The 24,667-nt window shown below is 36.1% G+C and overlaps 8 protein-coding genes across 14 annotated transcripts; 3 read left to right on the forward strand and 5 right to left on the reverse strand.

Moving 5' to 3' along the window:
* Positions 1 to 44: 44 nt before the first annotated feature.
* LOC123315286 (ubiquitin-conjugating enzyme E2 Z-like) lies at positions 45 to 3,690 on the reverse strand. 2 transcript variants are annotated; one of them, XM_044900933.1, is made up of 7 exons: positions 3,554 to 3,690; positions 3,137 to 3,245; positions 2,801 to 3,061; positions 2,626 to 2,737; positions 1,938 to 2,147; positions 1,709 to 1,886; positions 45 to 376 (listed from the first exon to the last, which is right to left on the reverse strand). In XM_044900933.1, exons 2-7 carry the CDS (start codon positions 3,232 to 3,234, stop codon positions 282 to 284), a joined length of 954 nt encoding a protein of 317 aa, XP_044756868.1. In that variant the 5' UTR covers positions 3,235 to 3,245; positions 3,554 to 3,690; the 3' UTR covers positions 45 to 281. The 2 variants fall into 2 exon arrangements, with proteins under 2 accessions (XP_044756868.1, XP_044756867.1); XM_044900932.1 differs by lacking the exon at positions 3,554 to 3,690 and adding an exon at positions 3,322 to 3,479.
* Positions 3,691 to 4,448: 758 nt separating this feature from the next.
* Positions 4,449 to 9,408, forward strand: LOC123315263 (arginine-glutamic acid dipeptide repeats protein-like). The gene is made up of 10 exons (XM_044900896.1): positions 4,449 to 4,689; positions 4,897 to 5,022; positions 5,079 to 6,292; positions 6,703 to 6,823; positions 7,291 to 7,447; positions 7,753 to 7,888; positions 7,948 to 8,207; positions 8,751 to 9,022; positions 9,079 to 9,205; positions 9,280 to 9,408. The coding sequence occupies exons 1-10, from the start codon at positions 4,517 to 4,519 to the stop codon at positions 9,304 to 9,306; spliced, it is 2,613 nt and encodes an 870-aa protein (XP_044756831.1). The 5' UTR covers positions 4,449 to 4,516; the 3' UTR covers positions 9,307 to 9,408.
* A 459-nt stretch (positions 9,409 to 9,867) lies between these two features.
* LOC123314922 (U3 small nucleolar RNA-associated protein 15 homolog) lies at positions 9,868 to 11,659 on the reverse strand. Its single transcript, XM_044900382.1, has 3 exons — positions 11,486 to 11,659; positions 11,172 to 11,428; positions 9,868 to 11,110 (listed from the first exon to the last, which is right to left on the reverse strand). The coding sequence occupies exons 1-3, from the start codon at positions 11,570 to 11,572 to the stop codon at positions 9,907 to 9,909; spliced, it is 1,548 nt and encodes a 515-aa protein (XP_044756317.1). The 5' UTR covers positions 11,573 to 11,659; the 3' UTR covers positions 9,868 to 9,906.
* Positions 11,660 to 11,925: 266 nt separating this feature from the next.
* LOC123314819 (DDB1- and CUL4-associated factor 12) lies at positions 11,926 to 14,606 on the forward strand. The gene is made up of 7 exons (XM_044900187.1): positions 11,926 to 12,246; positions 12,303 to 12,609; positions 12,668 to 12,895; positions 12,971 to 13,138; positions 13,202 to 13,423; positions 13,874 to 14,062; positions 14,121 to 14,606. The coding sequence occupies exons 1-7, from the start codon at positions 12,155 to 12,157 to the stop codon at positions 14,274 to 14,276; spliced, it is 1,362 nt and encodes a 453-aa protein (XP_044756122.1). The 5' UTR covers positions 11,926 to 12,154; the 3' UTR covers positions 14,277 to 14,606.
* A 358-nt stretch (positions 14,607 to 14,964) lies between these two features.
* LOC123314821 (high affinity copper uptake protein 1-like) lies at positions 14,965 to 19,223 on the reverse strand. 6 transcript variants are annotated; one of them, XM_044900189.1, is made up of 6 exons: positions 18,847 to 19,223; positions 16,326 to 16,462; positions 16,131 to 16,258; positions 15,914 to 16,009; positions 15,578 to 15,610; positions 14,965 to 15,283 (listed from the first exon to the last, which is right to left on the reverse strand). In XM_044900189.1, exons 2-6 carry the CDS (start codon positions 16,458 to 16,460, stop codon positions 15,082 to 15,084), a joined length of 594 nt encoding a protein of 197 aa, XP_044756124.1. In that variant the 5' UTR covers positions 16,461 to 16,462; positions 18,847 to 19,223; the 3' UTR covers positions 14,965 to 15,081. The 6 variants fall into 6 exon arrangements, with proteins under 6 accessions (XP_044756124.1, XP_044756128.1, XP_044756125.1 ...); XM_044900193.1 differs by having other exon boundaries at positions 15,578 to 15,607; positions 18,847 to 19,222; XM_044900190.1 differs by lacking the exon at positions 18,847 to 19,223 and adding an exon at positions 17,173 to 17,364.
* A 266-nt stretch (positions 19,224 to 19,489) lies between these two features.
* Positions 19,490 to 20,207, reverse strand: LOC123314823 (anaphase-promoting complex subunit 15B-like). The gene is made up of 3 exons (XM_044900195.1): positions 19,999 to 20,207; positions 19,882 to 19,938; positions 19,490 to 19,826 (listed from the first exon to the last, which is right to left on the reverse strand). The coding sequence occupies exons 1-3, from the start codon at positions 20,119 to 20,121 to the stop codon at positions 19,659 to 19,661; spliced, it is 348 nt and encodes a 115-aa protein (XP_044756130.1). The 5' UTR covers positions 20,122 to 20,207; the 3' UTR covers positions 19,490 to 19,658.
* Positions 20,208 to 20,527: 320 nt separating this feature from the next.
* On the reverse strand, positions 20,528 to 22,408 carry LOC123314820 (zinc finger protein 271-like). Its single transcript, XM_044900188.1, has 2 exons — positions 22,150 to 22,408; positions 20,528 to 22,090 (listed from the first exon to the last, which is right to left on the reverse strand). The coding sequence occupies exons 1-2, from the start codon at positions 22,222 to 22,224 to the stop codon at positions 21,305 to 21,307; spliced, it is 861 nt and encodes a 286-aa protein (XP_044756123.1). The 5' UTR covers positions 22,225 to 22,408; the 3' UTR covers positions 20,528 to 21,304.
* A 285-nt stretch (positions 22,409 to 22,693) lies between these two features.
* LOC123315051 (40S ribosomal protein S23) lies at positions 22,694 to 24,068 on the forward strand. The gene is made up of 4 exons (XM_044900599.1): positions 22,694 to 22,810; positions 23,113 to 23,272; positions 23,654 to 23,852; positions 23,939 to 24,068. Exons 1-4 carry the CDS (start codon positions 22,717 to 22,719, stop codon positions 24,005 to 24,007), a joined length of 522 nt encoding a protein of 173 aa, XP_044756534.1. The 5' UTR covers positions 22,694 to 22,716; the 3' UTR covers positions 24,008 to 24,068.
* The last annotated feature ends 599 nt before the right edge of the window (positions 24,069 to 24,667 follow it).

The raw sequence follows: 24,667 nt of genomic DNA on the forward strand, positions 1-24,667 counted from the left end.
AATTTCTTTTTTTTTTTGAAGACCACACTATGAAGAAAACACTGTTTTTGTGATTAATTATATTATGAAAATGGTAGATAATATAAGGAATACAAATTCAGTCAATATTTTTACCTATAAAATACGTGAACACAACTGAGGTATATATATAAATTTTTTGCATATTATTACTTAGAAAATAAAAATTTCGTTCAGATTCAACGAAATTTTGACCAGTTTATGATCATCTGAACGTGCTTGAAAGAAAACTAAAATTAATTCATTGAAACTGTTTTTTTCTCTCAACTATCATCGGAAGACTCCTCGCTGTATTCTTCCAAATAACTATCCATATCTTCATCTTCAACGTCTTCAGGACTGTCAACAAACTCATGAACTGTGAACAGAACGAGGAAAATGCTGAAAAGAGTGAGAAGAAGTAAGACGGAGTGATCAACTTGGAAGCAGAGTATCTCTTGTTTTCGTGACCCCCATAAAAAAAATTGGAAGCACTGATACGGTACGCCATCGGATGTAGCTTAAAATAGGATTTTTGACGATTCGGAGAAGGCAGGAACTGGTTTAACCAGTAGCTGTTATTCGAAAAGTTGTAAGATCAAGGTTGAAGCAATGAAATGAATGTGTGTAAAGAGGGGAAAAACAATAGTTTCTTCCCGATATTGGTCCATAAAAAGGCTAAAAATTGATGAAATCGAGAAAAATTAACCAGAGGACAAGAGATTTTCGATGAGCAGAGAGGAATCAATGAATCGATAGATACATAACTAATCAAAGAATATACTAAACAAGATTAACGATCTAAAAATCACTCCGAACAAAAATGAGGCACACGACTCCGATCTAAAAACACCGGGATATATATTCGATAATTCTCCTTCATTTTCAACTAATTCCACACATCCTACAGATGATATCGGGTAATTTTTTATTTGAACAATCTAAAAACTAAATAAACTTAACGTGCTTTCCGCGAGAGGAAATGGTATGCAATCTTACAAAATTCCAGTACATTTCGCCAAAACCAAACTGTCAACTAACCTAACAGTAAATATGACAGCAGTTTGACGTTTACAGCTGTCAGGGCAACTGACGACTGAAAACATCTAAGGGTGTGTTCATAAACTTACTCTTAGAGTAGAGTATGAGTATGGTCATGCTCAAAGAGCATACTCTGAGGAACTAAAAGTACGTTTGTGAACGCTTCGGGTAATCAGAGCTTACTCAGAGCTTGCTCTGAGTAAGTTTGTGAACGCAACCTAAATGAAAAATTAAGGTAGCTTGAGTGACTTAATTCGGTGGAAATTGTAAGTTTGCCGCAATAACCTCTCGGCGATAAGTATAACTACGTCAACCCTTGGTCGACATCTAAAATCCCCAAGTCCAGCTCGTCCTTTTCCAATAATCCGTTCATTCGAAACTGCTACACTCCCTATTTTTCTCCTATCGTGAACAAAAATTCCAGAATCAGTCTCAAGAAAAATTTAAATCACATTGGGAGAAAGAAGTCAACAAGTCAATACTCTTCGTCATGCAATCTGAAGGTGACCACTCCATAATCATGCAATGCAAGCTAAGCAAAAAGTGAAATAAGGTACACTAAAAAATCAGACACCATTAATTTCATTCAACTACAAATTACAATACAAAAGATTCTAAATTTATATCCACAAATCTAAGCAAGCATATCATACAATCCTCATCTTTTTACCGTTGGTTTCATCAATTCGTTCTTCGTCCGTGTCTTCTTTGTAGTCGGACCCGTCTCCGTCGCTCGAGGGCTGTTTCAAACTTTTGTGCTTCTTCACCAGTTTTTCCTTTATTTCGTGCAGTTTTGCCAGCATCTTCTTATACTTGAAGACGACGTTCGAACTTTTGTTCAATGGATCCTGGGGATAAAACTATTGAAAAAACTGCGCTAAGATCAGGGCAGCAATCACCTTATATTTTCTTCCATCTAAGTACATCTTTTTAGTGCAGGTTTCGACGTACACGTCGAAATACTGCAAAAAAGTTCTCTCTATGATCGGAACAAATTCCGGAGGAATGGTCAGGTGACATTGATTTTCAACCATCCCTATTACTGCCACTCTTATTGTCTCGTGAGTGATCATTTCGGAATACTCCGCTGATTCGTCCGGTCTGAACATCTACAAGAATTCCGTTCAGTTATAAAATATACCATAGAATCATCCCTGAACTTCAAGCTATCTCTCCGTTTCCTTTCCTTGCAGAAAAAAACCGCTAAAAACCATTAAAATCGGGAAAAAAAAACTTGAAAGATGCAGGAACTACATGCAATTCTCACTTCCAATCGTTTATGCCCCATCGAATGTACCGCCCATGTCCATACCCTGTTGAATGTGACGCCCATGTCTATGCCCAATGTCACTTATCCGTTAGTGTCATCTGTGTTCGTCAGATTAATTATACTATACTCTGTGGGCCTGATTTTTACATCCCTGTTTTAAACCTTCTGTGCTTTTATCATTATTTCGATGTCACTGAATTTCTATATTCTATGATTAAAATCGATTCTCCAGTATTTTTTGAGAACAATCCTTCCCACATTTAACTTATTTTCAACCAACATTTCTACTTCCTTTGATATTGTTGAAAAATACTCACTTTTTCATATCCAGGTTCGTTTGTAATAGGTTTATCATTAAAAAGGCTCTGTATTGAAATCAACAAAGATGATAGTTGTTGAGCTGGAGTCCAGCCAGGTCCTACCCATGTACTAAAGAAAAACATCAATAATAATATTGACCGAATTTGAAGACTAGATAAGCTAGGACATTACCCGATAATGCTAAGGCATACTTTTCCACAGGCATACATATTTGGATTAAACCTAACTTTACCAGCATCGGTTGTTAAGAACCTAACTTTGGGTGGTTTTATGGGAAAATCATAAGGACACCTTAGAAAAAAATAAAACATTCCTCCCTCATACGGAGTATCCATAGGTCCGATTATAAGTGCATGCACATTTCGTATATCAGATTCGCTTGCAGTTGCAAATATTCCTGGTGGAGGATCTTTATATAATGACATCAAATCCCTGAAAAATATGAGAAATAGTAACTGCTTGGAAATTATGTGAATAGGAATATATAGCTGATCGGAGAATTCTTACTTCTTGATTCTAATCGAAGCTGATGGAAGAAGCGGAGGCTCTTTAGGACCTTTCTCATTATGAGGGTCCCAGTTGTGCATAGATTCTGCTGAAGCCATATCTATCAATTCTGCAGAAACAAAATCATCAATAATACAAACTCAAGCGGATATGAATGAAATCACTTATGGTTTACTTGCGCTCACCAAAATTATGTGAAAACCATTTTTGATAAGTTAGGAAATGATATACTACACACATTAGTTATTCTAACAAGAAATAACTATAATTTTACATCTATATGTAAACTGTCAATGAAGAAAAATGACTGAAAAACATCACAACAGACAACTAGATTCAAAATATTGGTAGTGGACCCAGCAAAATGATTATCAACTAATTAAAATTAAATTATCATAATAAAACACATCGTATTACCAAAAATTTGCAATCACCAAAAAATAAAAACCACTAATACTATAAATAATAGTACGTAAACATGATTTATTATGATTTGTGAAGGGAAACCATAGTTTGTCTATGAAGGAAACTACACATGTGCTAAAATTTTCTAGTTTCATTTTTCTTCTTCTATAGCGCCAGACTCTCAGCTGGACTTATTTCTGTACATGCAATAGAAACAAACATGAATGAAGTCGAATTCACAGCACCTTTCCGGAAATAATTTTTCAAGAAATTCATATTTATAATTGAAAAATGAATAACAAATATAAATATAACTTTTTTACTGCTCTGTGTTCTACAAAATGCATGGATGCCGCTGTTATCTAATATTCAGTAGTATTTATACTTTTATAACTCGCGGCTATAGGTCCAGTGAGTGATTGTAATTAATACGAGGAATAGCCAGACGCCTCTATTAACACCCCATCATGTACTCTTTCATGTAAAATATCGAAATCAGTAAAGCTACATTCACAATCAATTCACGGGCCGAAGTGCACTTCGGCACGGAAGCTTAGCAGATGGCGTTCTCCGTTACCATTCACAATGAAATTCAAGACAAAATTTCTTGCAAGTTGCAAACTATCACTTCGGCAAGGAATTTCGTGCCGGCTATGGATGATGCTGATGCTTATGTTTTGATCAGTTACATTTTTGATTCATTAGAGTATTTGGTTCCAAGATTATTGCGAATGCTAAATTTCGTGCCGAAGTGCACTTCGGCCCGCGAATTGATTGTGAATGCAGCTTTAGATCTTGGAGAATTTTGTCAATAAATAGTAGATCTTGAGTCTCATAAAGTTGGCCACCCCTGTTTTTTTCCGAGTTTGATTGAAGTTAGGCAACGATGCCAAATAATGTCAAAAGTCAAAACATCCTCAGCTGTTTCAGTCACCAAAAAATTTATAAATCAATTCAATTCAATAATTTTTAAAAATGTCCAAAAAAGAAGCTTTACAATTGCAGAAAATGTCTAGAAACGACCGATTTGCTCAAATGTCACACCAAGAGAAAATAATAGAACAGAAAAAGAAAGAAATATTGGAAAAGTTGGAAGCCAAAAAAAAAAATTTGGAAACTAATGCTCAAGACGATACTTCTAAAGAAAGGTGCTCTATTTTTTCATATATGATAATAGTAATGAGTCGGTTTCTGCAGCATTTCTAAGAACAAATGAATAATAGCATGCTAATGAGTTAGTTGTCACTTTTAATACTTGTACGTTAAGATTTAGGAACTGGTGCTTAAACGTTCCTTGTGTTTGCCATAATCGTACAATTTTGAATGAATGGAACTAAACAACTGATTTCTTTTAGCATCGAGGCAGACAAAAAGTCTTTGAATGTGTTCAATAATGACGGTTCTTTCCTCAACACCTTCAAGAGTTTGAAGGAAAAGAAAGTTGACACAAAATCGAAGTTATTTAAGTGCAAAGAATACAGGTAAGGACAAAATTTAATAGTAAATAATTAGATTTGAAAATGTGTCATGATTTCAGTGATGATCGTGGAAATAAACTCTCAAAGTGGGGTCAGAGGCAGAGTGGTTCCTCGAAGGACCGTTCAAAGCCCATAAATAGGTTACCTGACAAAAATCCATCCTTTGAACAGCAAAAAATCACAATCAATACATGTTTCAAAAATTCCGTCAGTCATCAGAATTTCGATTGCAACGTACCATCTAAATCTTCCCCCGAAGTGAAATCAGAGCCACAGGATGTTCCTGTTGAGGTTAAAGAGGAAAGTGTACCTGTTATTCCTAAGACGGAACCTGTGGAACCTCGGATGAACACAACGGTTCCTACTCAACATGACATGCACATGATGGTAACGCAATCGATGTTGAGTGGTGTCCCCACATTATCTCAACTTCCCCCACACATAGTACCTTCTCCGGATCCGTTGAGTTTGCAGGGTATTGACTTGAATAACGCGATGGTTCAGAATCAGCTTCGAATGAATCAAACGGGATGCCTTCAGAAAGTTGAGTTGGCTAACATTCCTCCTCCGAACCCCATTCAGTTACAAAATATACCGCAGCCGGATCCGATAAACGCGCTTAATATACCTCAGCCTGCACCGCTGCAAGTTCAGAATATCCCAACTCCGACCTCTTTGCAACTCAACGAAATCCCCAATCCGAAACCACTAGATCTGATGGCTATACCCACTCCTAGTGATAAAATGTTATCGGACGCTGAGTTCTTGAAGAATATACCTCCACCCAATAAGTCCGTCCCTCCTCCTAGTTTGAGCGACACGCCCATGAGTCTGCCTCCTCCTCCGCCTCCCAACTGCGTTTCTATCGTGCAGGCACAACAGAACGCCAGGAATCTATCGAATTCTCAGAGTATTGTCCTCCAGGCCATCCAGTCGGTCCCCCAGCCGAACCAGATGCAAAATTTGCCTCAGAATTCTTTCGCGCCGGTCATTTCTGTTGCTCTGCAACCGAACGCTATTCCGGCCCTTATGGCTCAGCCGATCCTTCCTCCTCCGAATTTGACCTTGAACCCGATGCAGCAGGTTAATATAAGCTGCCCCCCGCCCATCATCGCCTTGAACACGCCCACTGTGCAACTGCAAACCCCGCCCCCTGTGTTTATGGGACAGGCTCCGCCCCAAATGAGTCAGATGCCGCCGATGAACATACCGCCCCCTCCGCCGCCACTGATGAATGTGATCGGTGCCTCTAATCACCCAGATATGCATGCAGGTAAATATTTATATTGTTAGTGGCGTTTTTATCGTCGAAATTCTTTGGTTAGTTCGTGTCCAGATAAAATTTGAAGCTGTTTTCCTCGACAGATGAACTATTTATTGTCTCTTTTTATCTATTTATTTCTCTTTTGTTAATTTTTATTATTATTCTGTACTTGAGGAATAGTTTCAAGTTTTTGTGTTATTTTTGTTGGATATTATTTTGGCCTCTTGGAAATTCTCCCATTTCAAATTATTTCAGCATAAATTCCTTGGCAATGTTGGCGGTTTTTCTTCTTTTGTACAATAATGGAGATGGCCCCAAATATTCACTATGTATACTAGTCCAAAACTGTTTTTTTCTTTAAACGTCCGATTTTGGGTCATCTCCGTCTACTGTAGGGCGGTTAGTGACGTGTTGTGAAGTGTTTCCCCCAGGTACTGCCGATTATGAAGCGATGGCGTCTCTGGCCCGTATGGTGGCGCAGTGCGGACCTAGCGTACAGGACGTGGTGCAACAGCGTAAAAAGCAAGATCCCAGTCTGTGGTATGCAGGGACAATGGAAATTTAATCCTACCAATAGCTATAAGTTGAAAGAAATAGGCCGCAATGTCAACGTCATTCCTCCTTTGTTGGCTGCATAGAATTCATTGCAATCAGATCATTATCAGCTCTGTGGTCCAATTTATCATAGAAATAAGGCCGGTTTCTCAGTTGATCAAGGGAATCAAGTGAAATAAATTTTTCCCTGTGCTAAGCATTAACAACCAATTTAATTCCTCACTGAATTACACAACATCTAGTATATTGAATTAGAGTAAAGTTAAACATTGAGCCAACTGTATTATATCCCATAGTGTCGCTTTATTGACTCGTAGAAGCGTGATTCGTTCGGAATCTCGACGAAATGACGTTGACAGTGTTCGATACGAATCTAAAGAGCCGTTAGGTATCGCCCTCCCTTGACTACGACCCCCAAAAACTCACTTGCGGTTTCTTTCCATTCTCCATAGGTTCCTATTTCACAAGGACTCCGCCGCTTACAAGCAGTATCAGCAACTGATCGAACAGTTCAAGAAGGAGATGATGGAGGAGTGTTCGAACAGGACGGAGTACAAGCCGGAAGACGCGTACGAACCGGAAGTGGCCTGCGAGGAGGAAGATAGGAAAGTAAGTTGGCTCCCTTTGTGATCTAACCTCTTGTCGCCTTTTGTGTTCTTGGGACATAGAATTCAAAACTAGCAATAATCATAGATGTAGCTTTTATCTTGTCACAGAATAACTGCTTGACAAGTGTCAAAGTTTATATTTCACAGAGGTTAAATAAAGTTCTTTGATGAAAGCCATAGAATTATGTGGATGAAAGCAATCATTTCTGACCTCGTTCATCGAAAGTCAAAATGTTACTCTTTGTTATGAATGTCGACTGGTGGAGTTTTTCCTACGTTTCAAATCGAAACCTGCCCATTTTTCAGGACTTTGAGAATTCCCAGAGGAGGCGGAAAAGGAGCAGATGGGGCGAAAAGGTGCAGGATGCGAAGGATCCCATCGTCCTTCCGCCTGTTTCGGTCGTGACGCCCAACCTACCGCTGCCGTCGAACCAACAGCCAGGTATTTATCCGTCGTCTTTATCCGACGTTTCTCCGTGTATTGAAACCGAACATCTTCAGGTCAAGTTATGTTATCTAAAATCACCAGGACGGATCCGGGTCTGTTGCAGTACGCGAAACAGACGTTCGGCTCTCTCAACCTGACGGACGAGCAATGGAAGAAGGCCGAGGATCACTATAAGATCAATCTCTTGTATCAGGATATGGTGAGGAAGAGGGAGGAGGCGGATAGGTTGAGATTAGCCGGTAAAAAGAAGTACGACTACGATTCGGACGAAGATACGGACGGTGGCACGTGGGAACATAAGATCAGAGAGAAGGTTAGTGATTGGGGGAGTTTATGCACGATCTGACAACGTTCGTGTGGAATATTTAGGTTATGATGGGACATTTCCTAGGTTTTCTTAGGCATATGCGATCTATTATGTACCAAATACGTTTTAAACCAACGAATCTCTGGTTTAACTGGCCTTCCTAATGAAAGCAAAATCCAAAACAAAATCGTGGTTTTTGACATTTGCCAAACACAAATCTACAAAAGTTCACGACCACAGAATATATTCCCGTAGACGTTTCTCACTGTTCTCTGGTTTCTTTGATTGTCAGTGTGACACCGATCACAGACAGGGTTGGGTAGTATCGATTCGACTCTATCGAACAGTTTCTGGCCTCAGTATTTATGAAATCGATTTTATTACGGTTTTTCGACCCTCAAAGGTGGATTTATGCAAAAGGTGAATCTCCTGGCCTTCCACTCAACTATTTTTCAAGCCCCGCGACAAACGAAAGAACATCCTTCCGCGAGAAATGTTCACCTCGTCAAATCGCGTGTTGCCAATTTGCATATTTTTCTTCATTTCAAGGAAATGATGGCGACGCAACTGTGGGCCGCCGAACTCACCAGGCAGGCGGAGGGGAAACACCACATAGGGGATTTCCTGCCGCCGGAGGAGTTCAAGCGTTTCATGGAGAAATCCAGCGCGGGCAAGGACGGCAAACAGTTGAATTTCTCCGATTACAAAGAGTTCAAGATCAAAGAGGACAACATCGGTTTTAAGATGTTGCAAAAGTTGGGTTGGACCGAAGGTACCGGTCTGGGATCGGAGGGCAAGGGTATCGTGGAACCCGTGAACAAGTGAGTTTTTGGGCGGGCGCGATTTTTGGGATGTGGAATTGAGCACGTTTTTTCAGGGCCGTATCGCGGGATCTCAATCAGGGATTGGGCATGAACTCCGAGGACTTCAACGACGACGACGACGAATACGAGTCGTACAGGAAACGTATGATGTTGGCCTATAGGTTCAGACCGAACCCATTGGTGAGCCATCGAATTCCTGATTTTTTTTTTACTTCTAAGTTAAAGTGGACTTTATAAAAAATCGTTTTTTGCAGAATAATCCCAGAAGACCGTACTACTAAACAGCAATGATTAAGGGCATAACAGATGTTAATTGTAGTTACAATCGAGGTATTTTATTAAAAGTATTTAATTGATCGTGTAAATAAAGTATTTATAACTCGCTTCGCTTTCTTATCGCTGCTGGGTTGCGTTCACAAACTTACTCTGAGCAAGCTCTGAGTAAGCTCTGATTACCCGAAGCGTTCACAAACGTACTTTTAGTTCCACAGAGTATGCTCTCTGAGCATGACCATACTCATACTCTACTCTCGGAGTAAGTTTATGAACACACCCCTGGTACGACGATTTTTTACACAAGAGTCAAATTATCTATCTAATTATGACAGATGACAGACGTCAAAAGAAAAACATCTTTGCCAGACTGTCAAAACAATCCCAGCTCCTACTGCTGATATTACTATTGAATTTTCACGTAAAATGGACATTTTATGTATATCCATATATACAGGGCGTCCACCAAGGGAGCCCATTGGAAGTTTACGGGTAAAATGTACACCCATCGAACAATAAGATTCAAATCGAGTTTGAAGATAATTGTGGTTAAGAAAATGAACAACATGTAAAAAATGACAACAATTTATTCAATATATTCACAACATTCAATTAATATCCAGAATGAGGTCTTTCTGTGCTTCTTGGCTAGGCAATAACTGCAGGCTGTCGCTCACCGCCGATCCACAAGGTTGAACAGCGGCCGAACATAACAAATTTAAAAAGGCGTCTATCTGCACCATCGTTTCGTCCATCTCCAATATCTGTCCGCACAGATCCTTGAAATGCGCCAGAAGTCTGCTGTTTTCGAGCGACCAATTCGGTATGTCGTCTTCGAATTCTTCGAGGAAAATCTCGAAAGCCTCCCTTACAACACTGGAAAACCTATCGTCTGTGATTTCTCTTATTGAGAATTGGAGGAATCTCTTTATGAAGTCCTCGTCCCTCCCTTGTAATACTTTCCTCAACGCCTTTCTTTTAATCAGTTCCTCCAAGACGGCCACTGTTTTTTCCGGTGTTTTTCCTGTGACGTATTTCACGAAAACGCTATCCAAAGCTTTTGAAAATTGAAATTTCCTTAGATATTTGTCGTATTTAGCTTCTTTTTCCAGTTTTTCCTCTGGGACGAAAGAATCGATCTGCGTATTCAACTGATTGAAGTTTTTGTTTGTCTTATGATCAATTTTCTCCTCAACTTTCTCCTCTTTTCTCCTATGGATGGAAACTATACCATCGACAAACCCCGCAACTAAAGTATCATCATTTTTAGACACTCCAATACTTAAAATACTATTGGGGAAATCTAAAGTGTGCACCACTTTAAAATTCAAATCGTACACTTTAACGTGTCGATCTAAACTTCCAGAAAGTATTCTCTTATTATCAGATGCCATGGTGAGGCAAGTCACAGTTTTATGATGTTCCGATATGGTCCCTAAACATCTTCCACCAGCGAAAGAGTCCCACACTTTGATGTCGTTACCACCGGCAGAGATAAATATACCTCCGGAAGGTAAGAACAGAAGGGCTTCCACAGGTGCCCCATGGTCTAGAGACAATGCAATTTCTTTTGTCCGTAAATCATACATATTTATTTTATCATCATAGCCTCCAGAAATGAAGATGTTGGGTAATGCTGGATTAACTGCACCTGCACGAATATAATCAACGTGTTCGGAGAAGGACATAATCTCTGTTTCTGTTGGGATATCCCACAATTTAACAGTTTTATCATCTGAACAAGATAAGATTTGGGGTTTGTCTTCAACGAAAAAATTCCTATGGACTGCTGCTGTATGACCCTTGAATAACCTAAAATAATGATTGATTGTTATACACATACATGTTCATCTAAGTGATTAAATATTCTTACCTCAGAAGACTTTTCGATGCTACATCAAATAGTTTAACAACACCTTCTTCCCCACCTGCACATATAATCTTACCATCTGATTTAAAAGTGGCTCCATAGGCAGCTTCTCTGAATCTCGATAAATTTTTGACAACTAATTTTGTAATGGGATTGTAAATCTGAACTCGAACTGAGCATGTTACAGCAAAGTGGTAGGGTTCTATTGGGGAAAAGTTCACGTAATCTATTTGTCCGAATTCCTTCACTAGCACTGGAGTCTAAAAGATAAATTGGCCATAGCAACTATAAAACTTGATTAGGTAAAATTCACTCACCCCTAATTTTTTCCAGTAAATTGTATCTTCGGTTACACTATCTATCTTCTGATAAATTTTCGTATTAAGTTTTTTGAAATTCGACATTTTTATGTTTCATTCGTACTCAATCAAAGCAACACAAATACCATTTTATTTATTTTCTACTAGGTTTCTAGGTTAGGTTAGGTTAAATCATAGAATTGCAACTCTTTGGTTATATCACAGAATCACATTTATTATTCTTTATTTTGTCGTCTGAATGGTCATAGCCGACGTAGACATGTTGAAGAAAAATTACTATCTTTATTTTTTTTATTGATTCCCCGCTACTATTCAATTAACTCTTCTACCTATATGCATGCACAATTTCATATTTTTCTTCTCATTCTATTATATTACAGAGAAGAAGCTAAACTACTCTTTGGTCTTAAGAGTAGGTCATTAAGTTGACATATTTATATTTTTATGTTGACTTTTTTAGGTGAAATCGCTCACTTTAGTGGAATTTGTATTATTTTCCTAAATAATTAAGACAAAAATGTTTTTTAAACAAATTTTCCAACTATAACTCCTACATGGTGTCCTAAAAAGAAGAGTTCTAATCTGATACTACTATACAAATTGCACAGTGATATTAATTTTAGGTTTTTTTCATTTCAAGTAGTCAGAATTATACAACAAAACATAATGTCTAAAACAATAATGCGTCCAGTATATGGAAGAACGTCCTCTTGTTCATACAAAAATCGTTTGGAGGAGAGAAAAGCTAAGGCGCAACGGTAAAAACAAATGCAATTTTTTTTTGTTGACTCCTGAACTTTCATTTTCATTGCAGCAAGGAACATGTCAGAAAAACAGATAAACCAGATGATTTCATACTCTATGAGAACAGTGATAGTGAGGATGAGCTCGTTATGTGTGAAAGTGAACTCCTAAATACTTCATTTAACTTTGTGGACTATGTGAAAAGCCGTGAAATAAATAGAAAGTTTTATTCCATCAATAGGGAGTATGGGTCCAGGCACATTTTATCACATGAAATGTTTAGAGAAACCCCTCTTAGTTTAGGAAATGTAAATAAGGTGTTTTGTTCCCAGTGGTTATCTGATAGACAAATAGTTTTTGGAACTAAATGCAACAGAGTGAGTAAAGGTGCTCAAAAATTTGGCATTACAAACTTAATTCGTTAAACACTTTTAGCTCATGGTATATGATGTCACAACTCACAAATTAGATCACATACCCTCGCTTCTTAGCTCTAGGGACCCCCTTAGAACTGATAGTCAACCAATTGGTATCTACACTGTGGAGATCAATCCATCCCACACTTTACTCGCTACTGTTTCTAGAAATTCGTGTGATGTTGCAGTTTATAAGCTTCCTACATTAGATCCTGTATGTGTGGGAGAAAGTGCACATAAGGATTACGTAAGTCTATCAAAGAGTCTAATGTTTTAGACTTCCAAGTCTTTTTGGGTTTGTCATAATTTTTGTCATTAACAGGTTTATGATATGGCTTGGGTTGATGATGAGTTTCTAGTATCAGGTTCAAAAGACACTAAGCTTGCTTTGTGGAGGATAACGCCAGGTCTAGCAGACCGTAGAATGGACATTCCGGTGCATTGTAGTATATCTGCGACTTCAACAAAACCATGCAAAAATTCACAGAAGGTATTTGAAGGAGCTAAATGGCGCTTGTTATCAGAAAATCCAACTTTCCTCTTGTATTTTCAGATCAGAGCCATCTCTTACAATAAGATTTTCAGCGAATTGGCAGCTCTAAGTCTGAATGGTTATATACATATATGGGACGCTCCAACTTTTAGGCAAAAGATATCGAGAAAATTACCTTCAACGCAAGAAAATGTGTGCTTGGCTGTGCAGAAGGGAGGGGCTGGTTTGTATGCCGTTGGATGCAGATCCTACACTCTTCTTCTAGACTCTAGAACTCTGCAGGTACATATTTATCATTCCACAAAGCGGCTGTTAAATTATTTGACGGAAAGATTTGTTGGAAATTCGGAAATGTTCGTTCATTCACGTGGAAGGGAATTATTTTAAAAAAATTACGAAAATGGGCAACATTCAAAAGTCATTAGATGAAACCATAGAATAATGTGGACTTCGGCTAACTTCACGTTATACGACTATCCCCGATTGACAGGGGGTGAAGTTAGCTCGATACAGCCATGGGCGTAACATTCGTCTGGCCATTCACGATTGAAAATTACCGATGACTCGTTTTCTTATTTTTCAGGGTTTTTTTATTCCAACGGATTTTATTGTTTAATAGACATCTAAAGGCATTTTTAATAGGTTTTTTTTTTATTGATTTTCTGTTTTTTTACATATAATTTTTTGAATGTCATGAATGTCATAATTTTGAATCCCCATGATATTTTTCAGTCTGTGAAAAAAGTTTCTTCAAGATATACGGGATGCGGGATAAGATCGGCTGGATTTCACGGAGATATACTCACAATAGGAACCGGTGTTGGAATGCTCTTATTTTACGATATTAGAGCTGGAAAATACCTCGATTCTTGTATAAATTCTTCCAGGAGTGTCATCTTGAAAGCCAGCCAAAGTACAGTCGTAAGTAAAAATATTTCGATGCTAAGGCAGTTATATAAGAGAAAATTTCCTATTTTAGTTTCCCGATGAAGAATTTAATGAACACATACAGACGATGAGACAGTATCCAGCCATATACACGCACTGCTACGATGCCACAGGTACTAGACTATTCACAGCCGGGGGGCCACTGCCTTCTTCGTTAAATGGACATTACGCAGCGCTCTGGCAATAAAATTTTTAGATAATACCAAGAGAATAGTACAAACCCCGAGATTCCAGGAAAGGTTGAATTTCCGAGTCGAAGTGCGGCGTTGTCACGTTCCGGGGAGAAATTCCGTGACCCAGCGAGTTTGTGTGCTAGTTTCGATATGCCGAGTCATTTTTATTTATCGAACACAAATTTTAACGATGTTCATTTTTGAGTTATGCATTTCGTTCTCGAACGAAAGGTTGTATTGATGAGATATATAAGAATATTATTTTCTAATTTATTTATTATATATGTGCAATGATTGAATAAAATCAGGGGAGGCATTCTTGAGTGCTGCCTAACTTATAAGCGTTCTCTTTTTCATGTTTCACTAGAATTTTTTCCTCGTCATTTCAAGGTAAAAAAAACATTTATATTTTTTGTTTTTATTTCAACTGAAAACCAATAATAAAAAAGATAAAATACGTATCTTCCCCAATGAGAAAATAAATTTATACATACTTAAAAAGTGTAAAATTTCATCTTAAATCTGATAATACTAAACGATCTTATCGCTACAAATTCAATAATATAACATTTCACTTAACCTGCCTACCTACAGAAAAATTTCGGAATCAACAAATAAAAATATAATACATTGAGGAACTTGAGCGAATGGCTGCGGAAGACCACCGTCTTATAAAAATAATTCAGCCGTAACCAGCAGCACCATGAAGTTTCAACGAGTGGTTAAAATCTTTCTCTCCCAACGAGATTTACACAAAGGCATTTTTTTTTCGGTTATTTATTTCTCTGTAGAAAGGCAACGGTTCCGTCTATACAATCATCAGTGACAGTGTTCAGTCACATCAACTATCACCGATTTTTTCCAACCGAACAGGAAATATCCTATGCCGGCTCCTATGACTACGGCTATGCACAGCCAAATGTTGTACGTCATGAATATCAACATCAAGAAGTAGGAAAGCACCATCTGGATCATGTGGAGGAATGTTTGAAAGGAATGCATTTTACTCCACATCGTGGGCCTGTAATTACGCAAAGTTAAAACCAAATCGAGGAAAAACAATTTCTCTGTAATCGTTCCAAACCCACCGACAAACTAAAATCAATCTGATAAAAAACAACGTTACTCGAATACAATAACAAATAATCTACTAGCGACTCACAAAAAACTCACAAAAAAAAAATTACCCTGTTATACCTGCTTTTAGTCGAATTAATCTAACCTAACATTCTCAAGGTTTGAAATTGGGAGGTTATTCCTAAGGGGTGCGGCATGCAGACAATGAATGGTGCAAATATGATTGAAATGAACTTACGGCTGCTTATGGATGACTTCCCCCACCACACTTCTCGAATAAATAGAAATTGTTAGAAATACATCAAACTGAACGTTATCATAAGTGTTGGGTTTAATAATTGCAACCACTTCTACCAAAAATCCCTCAATTTGATCATTTCAAATACATTTCACTATTATGTTGGCACTACTAGATAGCTAGTGAACCTCTGATTGGACAATATTCGACGTTTGACATTTTACCAACATGAAAAAAAATTCACAACCTTAATTTGAGATTTCATGAATAAAAGTGATTGCTTCGATGAATTGGTGTGATATGGAAAAAAAAAATGATTTCATATGACAAACTTACTGCACTATCTGATTTTCTTCGTTCACGACTCCTTTCTCCGGTATTGAAACTGCCCTGTACTGTAACGCATTGTACGTTTTCCAAAACAGATATTCCCTGTAAGAAACCCATTGGATATATTGAAACATGGAAACGGCTCGAGTGTGAGAAGAACGAAGAAATTCCAAATTTTATCTCGCTGATATTCGCTCACCTTTGTAGCAAATAAATATTTTACCTATAATATTTGAGTCCTTCGTATAATGCTGCCATTATGAGGATACCGATCATCGATCCGACCAAGCCACCGACTGTGGAGAATTTCCATTGCTCGAACAGTACCGTTTCTACCGTTCCGAAATGAAACTGAAAAAAATTGGACAGGTCCGAGCATTAATTTATTCGAAAAAAATCACTCTGTCTCATTACATACAAACATTTTCATTCCCATATCCATATGGTCCATTCCACCCATATCCATACCTTTGGCGTCGGTGCCTATCTTGGGCATGGCAGAATGATTATGCGAGTGCATGGTATGGTGCATATCGTGGCCATGATGTTCCATTTCTACAAGAAAAATGGGATGATTTCAACAAGAAAATTTTCTATGGAGAATAGGCGAACTTTCTCAAGATATCTTAGAATATATTTCATCACGTCTCTATTTGGCGTGAAACTCTTGCGTATTCGGATTACCTCACTGGAAATTTTGACCCCACTCTGATAGCAGTAGGTATAATTCAGGAAAATTTCTGAAAATGCCATCAATTCCAACCAACGAATTACTGGTTGGTGTAAATAGATAATATGCTTATTCAATATTATCGACCTTGAAACCGGATTCCAGCACCATTCAATATACCGAAAGTAAGTTACAACATCGCTCCGAATGGTTTTTAATTTTTTTTGAAGTCAGCAATTAAATCTAATTCCAAAACTTCCTGATTGTGCGTTAAACGAAACATTCTGTGATTTATTTTAAATCATTCCTTCCTAACATAGAATAAAAAATTAAGGTTTCTGTGACTAAAATGTACACATACATAACTTCTATGCGGCTGAGATTTCGAAAGTGCATAGAATTAATAAAAATCAGGATCTGTCCTCTATGATGAACGTTCAGAATGAAGAGCAAAGTGATCCCGCCTAATAATTTCTATGCACCTCCATAGAAACTATAGAACCTTTGGAAGTGGTCAAGAATCACTGAAATTTATATGAAAAAAGTATCTTAAAAACACAAAGAATGTATCCGATATCATCGAGATCCTACTCACGAGAAGGAATTTCGGGAGCAAGAGCATCCGCGACAGCGACCTACGATCTGTGCACCAGTCGAACAGTCACCAAATACTGGAAAAAAATAGGCAAGGCTGCATAATGAAAGGTATCTTGGACAGATTAAATTATCGACTGTTCTAGTGATTGGCAAACACGACTGCGGTCTGAGAAGTGATATCGTTGGACAAACAATAACAAGATACTGGAAACACAAGGAGCATAATATCTCCGGTTGGGGTATCGAATTTGTTTTGGGTTTCTTATAACGAATAGGTTCGAAGGTCGCAGAACAATGAATCAACTCCCACAAGTTCGTCTAGGTGAAAATAAGAGTGCTTTGATGAGTATAGCGCATAGATATAAGAATCTCATGATGAGTATAGCGCATAGATATAGAATCTACATATCTATGGCGAACTCCAAAAAATTGTGCAAATTTTTCTATGGAAACTGTGAATAGCTTTGAATATAAAATTAGCTTGTCTTTTATTCTTAGGAAAATAGGCTACGATGATGATCTATGAGTGTGACGGGGGACATTAGAGACATACAATAAATTTGGGAAAATCATGTGAACGTTCACACTTTTCCTCTCATAGTCAATTCTATGTGCTCAATCCACAGAACAAAATCCTCGTTATATCTATGGTGCAACCACAGATATAAACATAGAGTATCTCGTCCGTTCCTGTAAAACTCTGTAGTGTGTTTATACCATAGACTAAAAATTTCTCTGCACATTTTGCTTCCTCACCAATAGCTAAGTGTTTTGCTGGAGGTCTATTGAAAACAAAATAGTTAATTGCTATTAAGGGATCTTGAAATGAAAAATTGCTTGTGAAATGAAAATTAATGCAACAATACCAAATAAAACCGTGCAAGAGTTAGCAACACCAAAAGCCTGCTGATATGATTAGACTGCAAAGTTTCAATAATCGCTCTTTCCAGATAATCCTAGAAATTGATACATTCAATAGAATCAGCCTCTGATGAGTCAACGAGTTTTTTATATTTTATCGTCTGGCTATCAATCAGCCATTGTTCTTTCAATAACTCATGTGTAATTACTGCCATTTATCATATACTTACTAACTCATATTTCAAACAATCATACTTGAACATTACAGACGGAACTGATTGCGAAAATTACTGAGAGGATTAACATAAATAAATTCAATAAAATAGATAGAAACTCATTGAAATTATCAGGCAGAATGAATTTAGATATTCTTGGATTAAGTTCGTCAGTTAATACTTGAACAAATTAAGATTGAGAAATGTTATGTATTTCGAAAGAAAGTTTTCAATTGATAGGATTATAGTGAAAGTTTCCACATAACAAAATGAAAATATCCATATCCACTGAGAATCTCGCTTTTCTCCGTAAATATATAAAATTCATTTCGATAAAGAATGTTATATTCCAGGACATTTGAAGTATATTTATGCAGGGAGTATAGATAACCCAGAGAATTTATATTATATAATTCATAATTTTTCGAGTGAAACCAATTGAAGGCATCTGGAATCTAGGTCATAGATGTATGAAAAGATAACTTAATGAATGATCCAAATATCTGAAGATAATGCATAAAAATGAAACAAGATCAAATGAGAAACAATATGTCCAGTATTTTCGAACTCTGAAGGAAAACAATTGCAAAACTTACCAGTTATTTCCACGTAAACTTCCTAGACACTAAAGAGAAACTGGAACAACAGTCGAGAAACGATATATTAATTAAAGTGGAGCTTGTCTATAATCTTAAGAATGGATCAATCGAAAGTCCTCTTATTGAAGAATCCGAAAATTGGTTCACCTCTCACTTTTAAAATCATTAGAGGTTAGATCATTTGACAGTTAATTCAGAAGGTCAATAAGTGGATTTCTTCAATGTATCCGCTTGAATCAATCAGCAGTTTATTAATGGAACAAAATCGCGAAACACTAGGAGACTTTATGCACTTGAATTAACTACGAACTAAATCAACTTATTCGAACATAATAAAATTTGTTTGAATCTCTTGACATAGCTGTCATCCTCAACCACTGAATGATTAGTGATTTTCTTATTTAGAATTAATTTCATTATAAGATGCAGTTTTTCAAGAGGAGTGGCTGTCTACCAAAGATATTACTTATTATTAGGTGTAGTATCTTATCTTTGCTGCCTACTGTCCCAAATTTCTATACATTGCTCAATTTGCGCAAATAAATCGAATTTGAGATAAATTCTTCAGGAGTTAATTGCCCCACAACCAGCTAAGTATTCACAACCATTAGGGTTTCTTTATTGAAATTAGAATATTCTGTAGAATATCAAACCAAAGTTTATTTACAAAATTCATTACGAATAGTACTATAAAAAAAATAACAAAAGTATATTAAAAATGAATGAATTTAGTTCTACCAAATCGAGCATAAGATTCACATAATATAATAAGAGAAGTGTCTTGCACATTCATCGAGACATTCATACTTTCATCTCACAGCATGTCCAAGTCCTCCACCATTGATATGAGGGGTGGAATTAAGGTCTTGAATTGGTTCTAATTCAATTTCATCATCTTCATCCTCATCATGACTCTCAGACTCCTCCTCATCGTCATTATCATCTTCATCATCTTCTTCTTCGTCTTCTTCATTAGCCTTAAAATTACTCAGACAGTAGACAACGCAGAAGTAAATACATATTGATACTTACCTCCATTGAAACGTTTCCTATTGGAACCATTTCTACTAATCGTATGCTGTTAGTAATCTGAATAGAAATAGTTTATTTTTAATGATCCATGATAATATTAATAACAGAATTTCTTACCCAAGCCCTATGTTCCTTTTCGAGCCTATTCACTTCTTCCTCTTCATTACAAGGTGTGTCGGGTTGGAACCACAAAGAATCTATTAATCTCGGTTTAAGAGTTGGAAACAAAGGAATGTTCATTTTGTTTTATTCTAGAATACAAAATCTTTTTAGGCAAAACAGAAATTAGATAACCTTTATTTTATAAATGACAGATCATAGAACAACATAAACGCGCACAGACTTGAAATTGAAACCATAGAACACTAAAATAAGTTTTTTCTTCTTCTTTTGGGGTTATGGGCTTAATCAAGATTATGTAACCAGTCTCAAAATCTATGTTTTCGGGCATAGATTGAACCAAAGAGGAAATATTCGTTTTTTGGACTTGGTGTACTTTTCTCTAACTTCTAGTTTGAATAAATATATTGATATAATAAAATCATTAATAGAAGTTGTAATATTAATTATGAAATCAGATGTTGGGTGATATCCTACTCAGTATGAATGGAAGTTGCCCACATTAAATAAGTATAGATATAGAATGTTTCGTATAAATAAATTTTTATTGATTTTTCGATATCAAATACATATTGTACAAAACTACTGATTACAATAAATAATATTCCGCTTACAATCTTTATTTTTATGAAAAAATTATACATCAGATACTATTCATAAAAAAAATATTCAATATAATGATTTTCTCATTGTGAGACATCTTTTTTCTTAAGCAACTAAAATAAAACGGATATCATTCAGATCCAAGTCTCATTCAATACATGAGTTTATTAGATATCACGAGATCCTAAATAAATAATACAAGATCAGTAGATGTCACATAACTTACCTGTCTAAAAGAAGGCAGAAAGCGAAAAAAGCAGTCTTTTTAATTAAAAAGGAAGAAAATAAATACTTGCTTGATATGAGATGCAGTCATTGATTGATAATAGAAAATGAACAAGTTGTATTGCAAAGATATATATTAAGTTTGAGCTGGAAGACTAATTCAAACCAACAAAAAAATATATACTTTTCGGGCTGTTCACTTTTCAGAAATTATTAATCAAAATGGCACAATATTTCAAGTAGTATTTGCAGTTCTGTCATATTAAAATATGATGATTCTCTTAAATTTTTCATTTCAAATTGAATTTTAAAATCTACAATAACGATTCCTCATTTTATTTAGATCTGTAGTCTTTGCGACTCTTACTTTGAAAACATAGTGAATTATTAAAAATATGCATTGCAATTTCCTCTACACTCATTTGGTTATTTGAGAAAACAATCAATTTCATATAAATCTTCAATAAAAACTATTTCAAATAGTGTGGTTCAAAATCGATTCCGATAAACTTGGCTCTGTATCAGGGACAACAACCCGAGCCCCAAATCTGTGATTATTTTTTATGTGAGAATTCAAATTACCTGATTGTACGAACGCCTTGTCGCAAAAATGACACTTGAAAGGTTTTTCATTTGTATGCAGTCTTATATGGTTGTTCAAGTTACCAGACTGTGTGAAAGCCTTATCGCAATGTGGACATTTGTATGGCCTTTCCCCACTGTGTATCCTCATATGATTGACTAAATTGCATGACTGAGAAAATCCTTTGCTGCATATTTCACAGACATATGGTCTCAAACCCGTGTGAGTTCGAAGATGTATTAGAAGATTACTTTGTGTGTTGAAAGCTTTGTTGCAAAAATTGCAAACCAAGCCATTGTCTTCCGCATTAGGATCTACATATTCGTGTTTCAAAAGGTGAGTAGCCATTCTTCTGAAGAATTTTTTGCATATAGGACATTTCTCCAATGGTAAAGATTTTCGTTTTTGATAAGGCTCTGAAGCATGCTCTGCAGCTTCCTCTTTGGACACAATTCTAACATCCCTTGATCTCCTTCTCACAGAGCTTTGTTCATTAAATGATATTTCATCATCAGAGTATGAATTTTTCCTTTTTATTCCTGGTTTTCTGTCAAATAATTTTATCTTAAAAAGGGGCTTCTTTCTTTTTATTGGAATGATTGAAATATCAGGACCATTAGACTCAGTTAATGCAGAGTTACTTTTTTCATCTGTTTCTGTAACTCCATCATCATTTTCCTGTAATACAAATTGGAATAAATAAACAAATAAATTTGAAACATGCAAACAGCACTTACCTGTTCACCATCATTTATCAAAATCATGGGTTCCAAAGGAATATTGTCATATGAATCTTCAGAATTGTAATCCATTTTACATAATTCATCAAACTCTTCAAAGATTGAAAGAAAAAATTATAAGGAAGCTGGCACTATAAATGCCAATAATTTAAAAATATAAATATTTATGTATCTGTCAACCTGTAAATTAAACAAAACAAATTCTAACACCACAGAAATAGTAACAATTTATATTTTTCGAACAAGCTATCTGCGTTTGGTGCAGGGGATAATAACATAAAAAATATAATTATTTAGAAAAAAAATTGACCCTTCCTACTTCCTCCTTCTCTTAAATATTGATCTTCTTTGTCGAAAAATCAATGGTAGTATGAATGGTAGTATGCACAGGATTCCTGAAAATTGTGAGGAGCGAAATGGTGAATTTTCTTGAATTTATATTCAGTTTTTGAAAAAAATATGAATTGTTCTCATTCATTATCTTGAAAGCCAAAAAAATATTTATAACGATATTGTTTAAGGCCATTTCCACTTGAAGAAGAAGAATTAATTTACGCGAATTCTATGCTGAAAAGTCAATATTTGGAAGACTGTTCTGCTCATGCTTCAAAAACCTCTTTCAGTTCTTTCTGTTTTGTGAATCGCAAATTTAGGATGGGTAAGTTAGTTTCTCTAAAAAGTTATCGATGAATGAGAATTTTTAAGCATTAATGAAACTTGATCAATTTTCCCTAACGTTAATCGTAACAAATCTCATTCAAAATGACTTGATCTTGCTTCCCTAAAATTTGTCAAATCCAAGCTAAAGTATTATGGGGGTGTGGATGTAGCAAATTTTCCATCGATATCTTGGTAATCTTCAAATTAAAGTTACAGTTTTTTGAGTAACCATGCTCATTTATGTTGAATTTTTCTCATGATGTGGATATTTGCTGATAGATTTTTCGTTTCGCATTCTAGGTAAACCCCGTGGTTTAAAAACCGCTAGGAAGCATGTCAACCATCGTCGTGAACAGCGATGGGCTGACAAAGACTACAAAAAAGCCCATTTGGGAACCAGATGGAAGGCTAACCCTTTTGGAGGAGCATCCCACGCCAAAGGAATAGTTTTAGAAAAAGTGTAAGTGAAATCCAAATTTAAGGTTATGTGTATTGTGAATTATCTGCCAACTAGTGTGCACTGTGAGACCACAAATTATAAATGTTTATTGTTTGTGTTATTTATTTAACAGTGCTAAAGTAAAGTGGGGCCTGAACCATTGGGAAACCCATTTAATGGGATTCACGCTCTGATATGGTCCCTACACATAACTTTCAATTGAATTTTTACTTCTCATAGAATGTTAACTGTGAATGGTTTTTTCTGTATCCAATCACAGGAACATTCCATGTGATGTGGAAATTCCTTTCATCGTTTGAGGTTGGTGAGTTTGTTATGAGTAATTTTAAAAGAATTCCTATGAAATAATGAAAAATTCTTCATTTCACTTTGAAATTCCAGTGGTGTAGAAGCTAAGCAACCTAACTCTGCCATCCGTAAATGCGTGAGGGTACAACTTATCAAGAACGGTAAAAAAATCACAGCTTTCGTACCTAGGGATGGTTGTTTAAATCACATTGAAGAAAATGACGAAGTCTTAGTAGCTGGATTTGGTAGGAAAGGTCATGCCGTAGGAGATATCCCCGGAGTTAGATTCAAGGTAAGTTCTTTTCTGTCATGCTGAAATGGCGAATTTAAAGCTTTTTTCCTCCACTTGTTTATTAATTCTTTTTCTTTTATTTACAGGTAGTGAAGGTTGCCAACGTTTCACTTTTAGCTTTATATAGGGAGAAGAAAGAAAGACCAAGATCGTAGGTTATTATAATTTTTATCTTGTATTTTAATAAAATGCAGGTATAAAGTTTGTATTTTGTTATGAATTTTTTTAAACGTATCCTTCCCACCTCTAAATCAAATTCCTGTGATAATGAATAATTGATGATGATCAATTAATCTGTGAATTTCACTTTTATACAGGTTGTTCGAGCAACAATTTTCACTTAACTGATAATCGCTCAGGACATTTTTAAATGTAATTGTCGGCTTGGCTTGACACTTTTTGAAAGTCATAGAGTGTATGACCATAGATATATAAAAAGTCTTTTATGGCTGAAGTCACAGAAATTGCTAATTTATGGTTGAAGTCACAGAAATTTCTAATTAATTTGTGATTGAAGTCACAGAATTTGCTAATTTATTTATGGTTGAAGTCACAGAACTTGCTAATTAATTTATGGTTGAAGTCACAGAACACTAATTTGAAGTTTCCTGATATAAATTTTTATTCGGGAGACCACAAACATCGAATTTGAATACTCTATGACGGTATCACATGAAAAGAAGGGTTTTTATTTCTGCGGCGATATGTTGCTTCTTAAATTGGTAAATGTTATCTTGAGTACCATTCATTTGGGACACAATTTTCAATGCAACTCTGCAGAAAAGGGTCCGAATGAAAAAAAAAAACGGAGTTTT

The sequence above is a fragment of the Coccinella septempunctata genome, chromosome 6 (assembly GCF_907165205.1).
Source record: "Coccinella septempunctata chromosome 6, icCocSept1.1, whole genome shotgun sequence".
Classification (NCBI taxonomy): Eukaryota; Metazoa; Arthropoda; class Insecta; order Coleoptera; family Coccinellidae; genus Coccinella; species Coccinella septempunctata.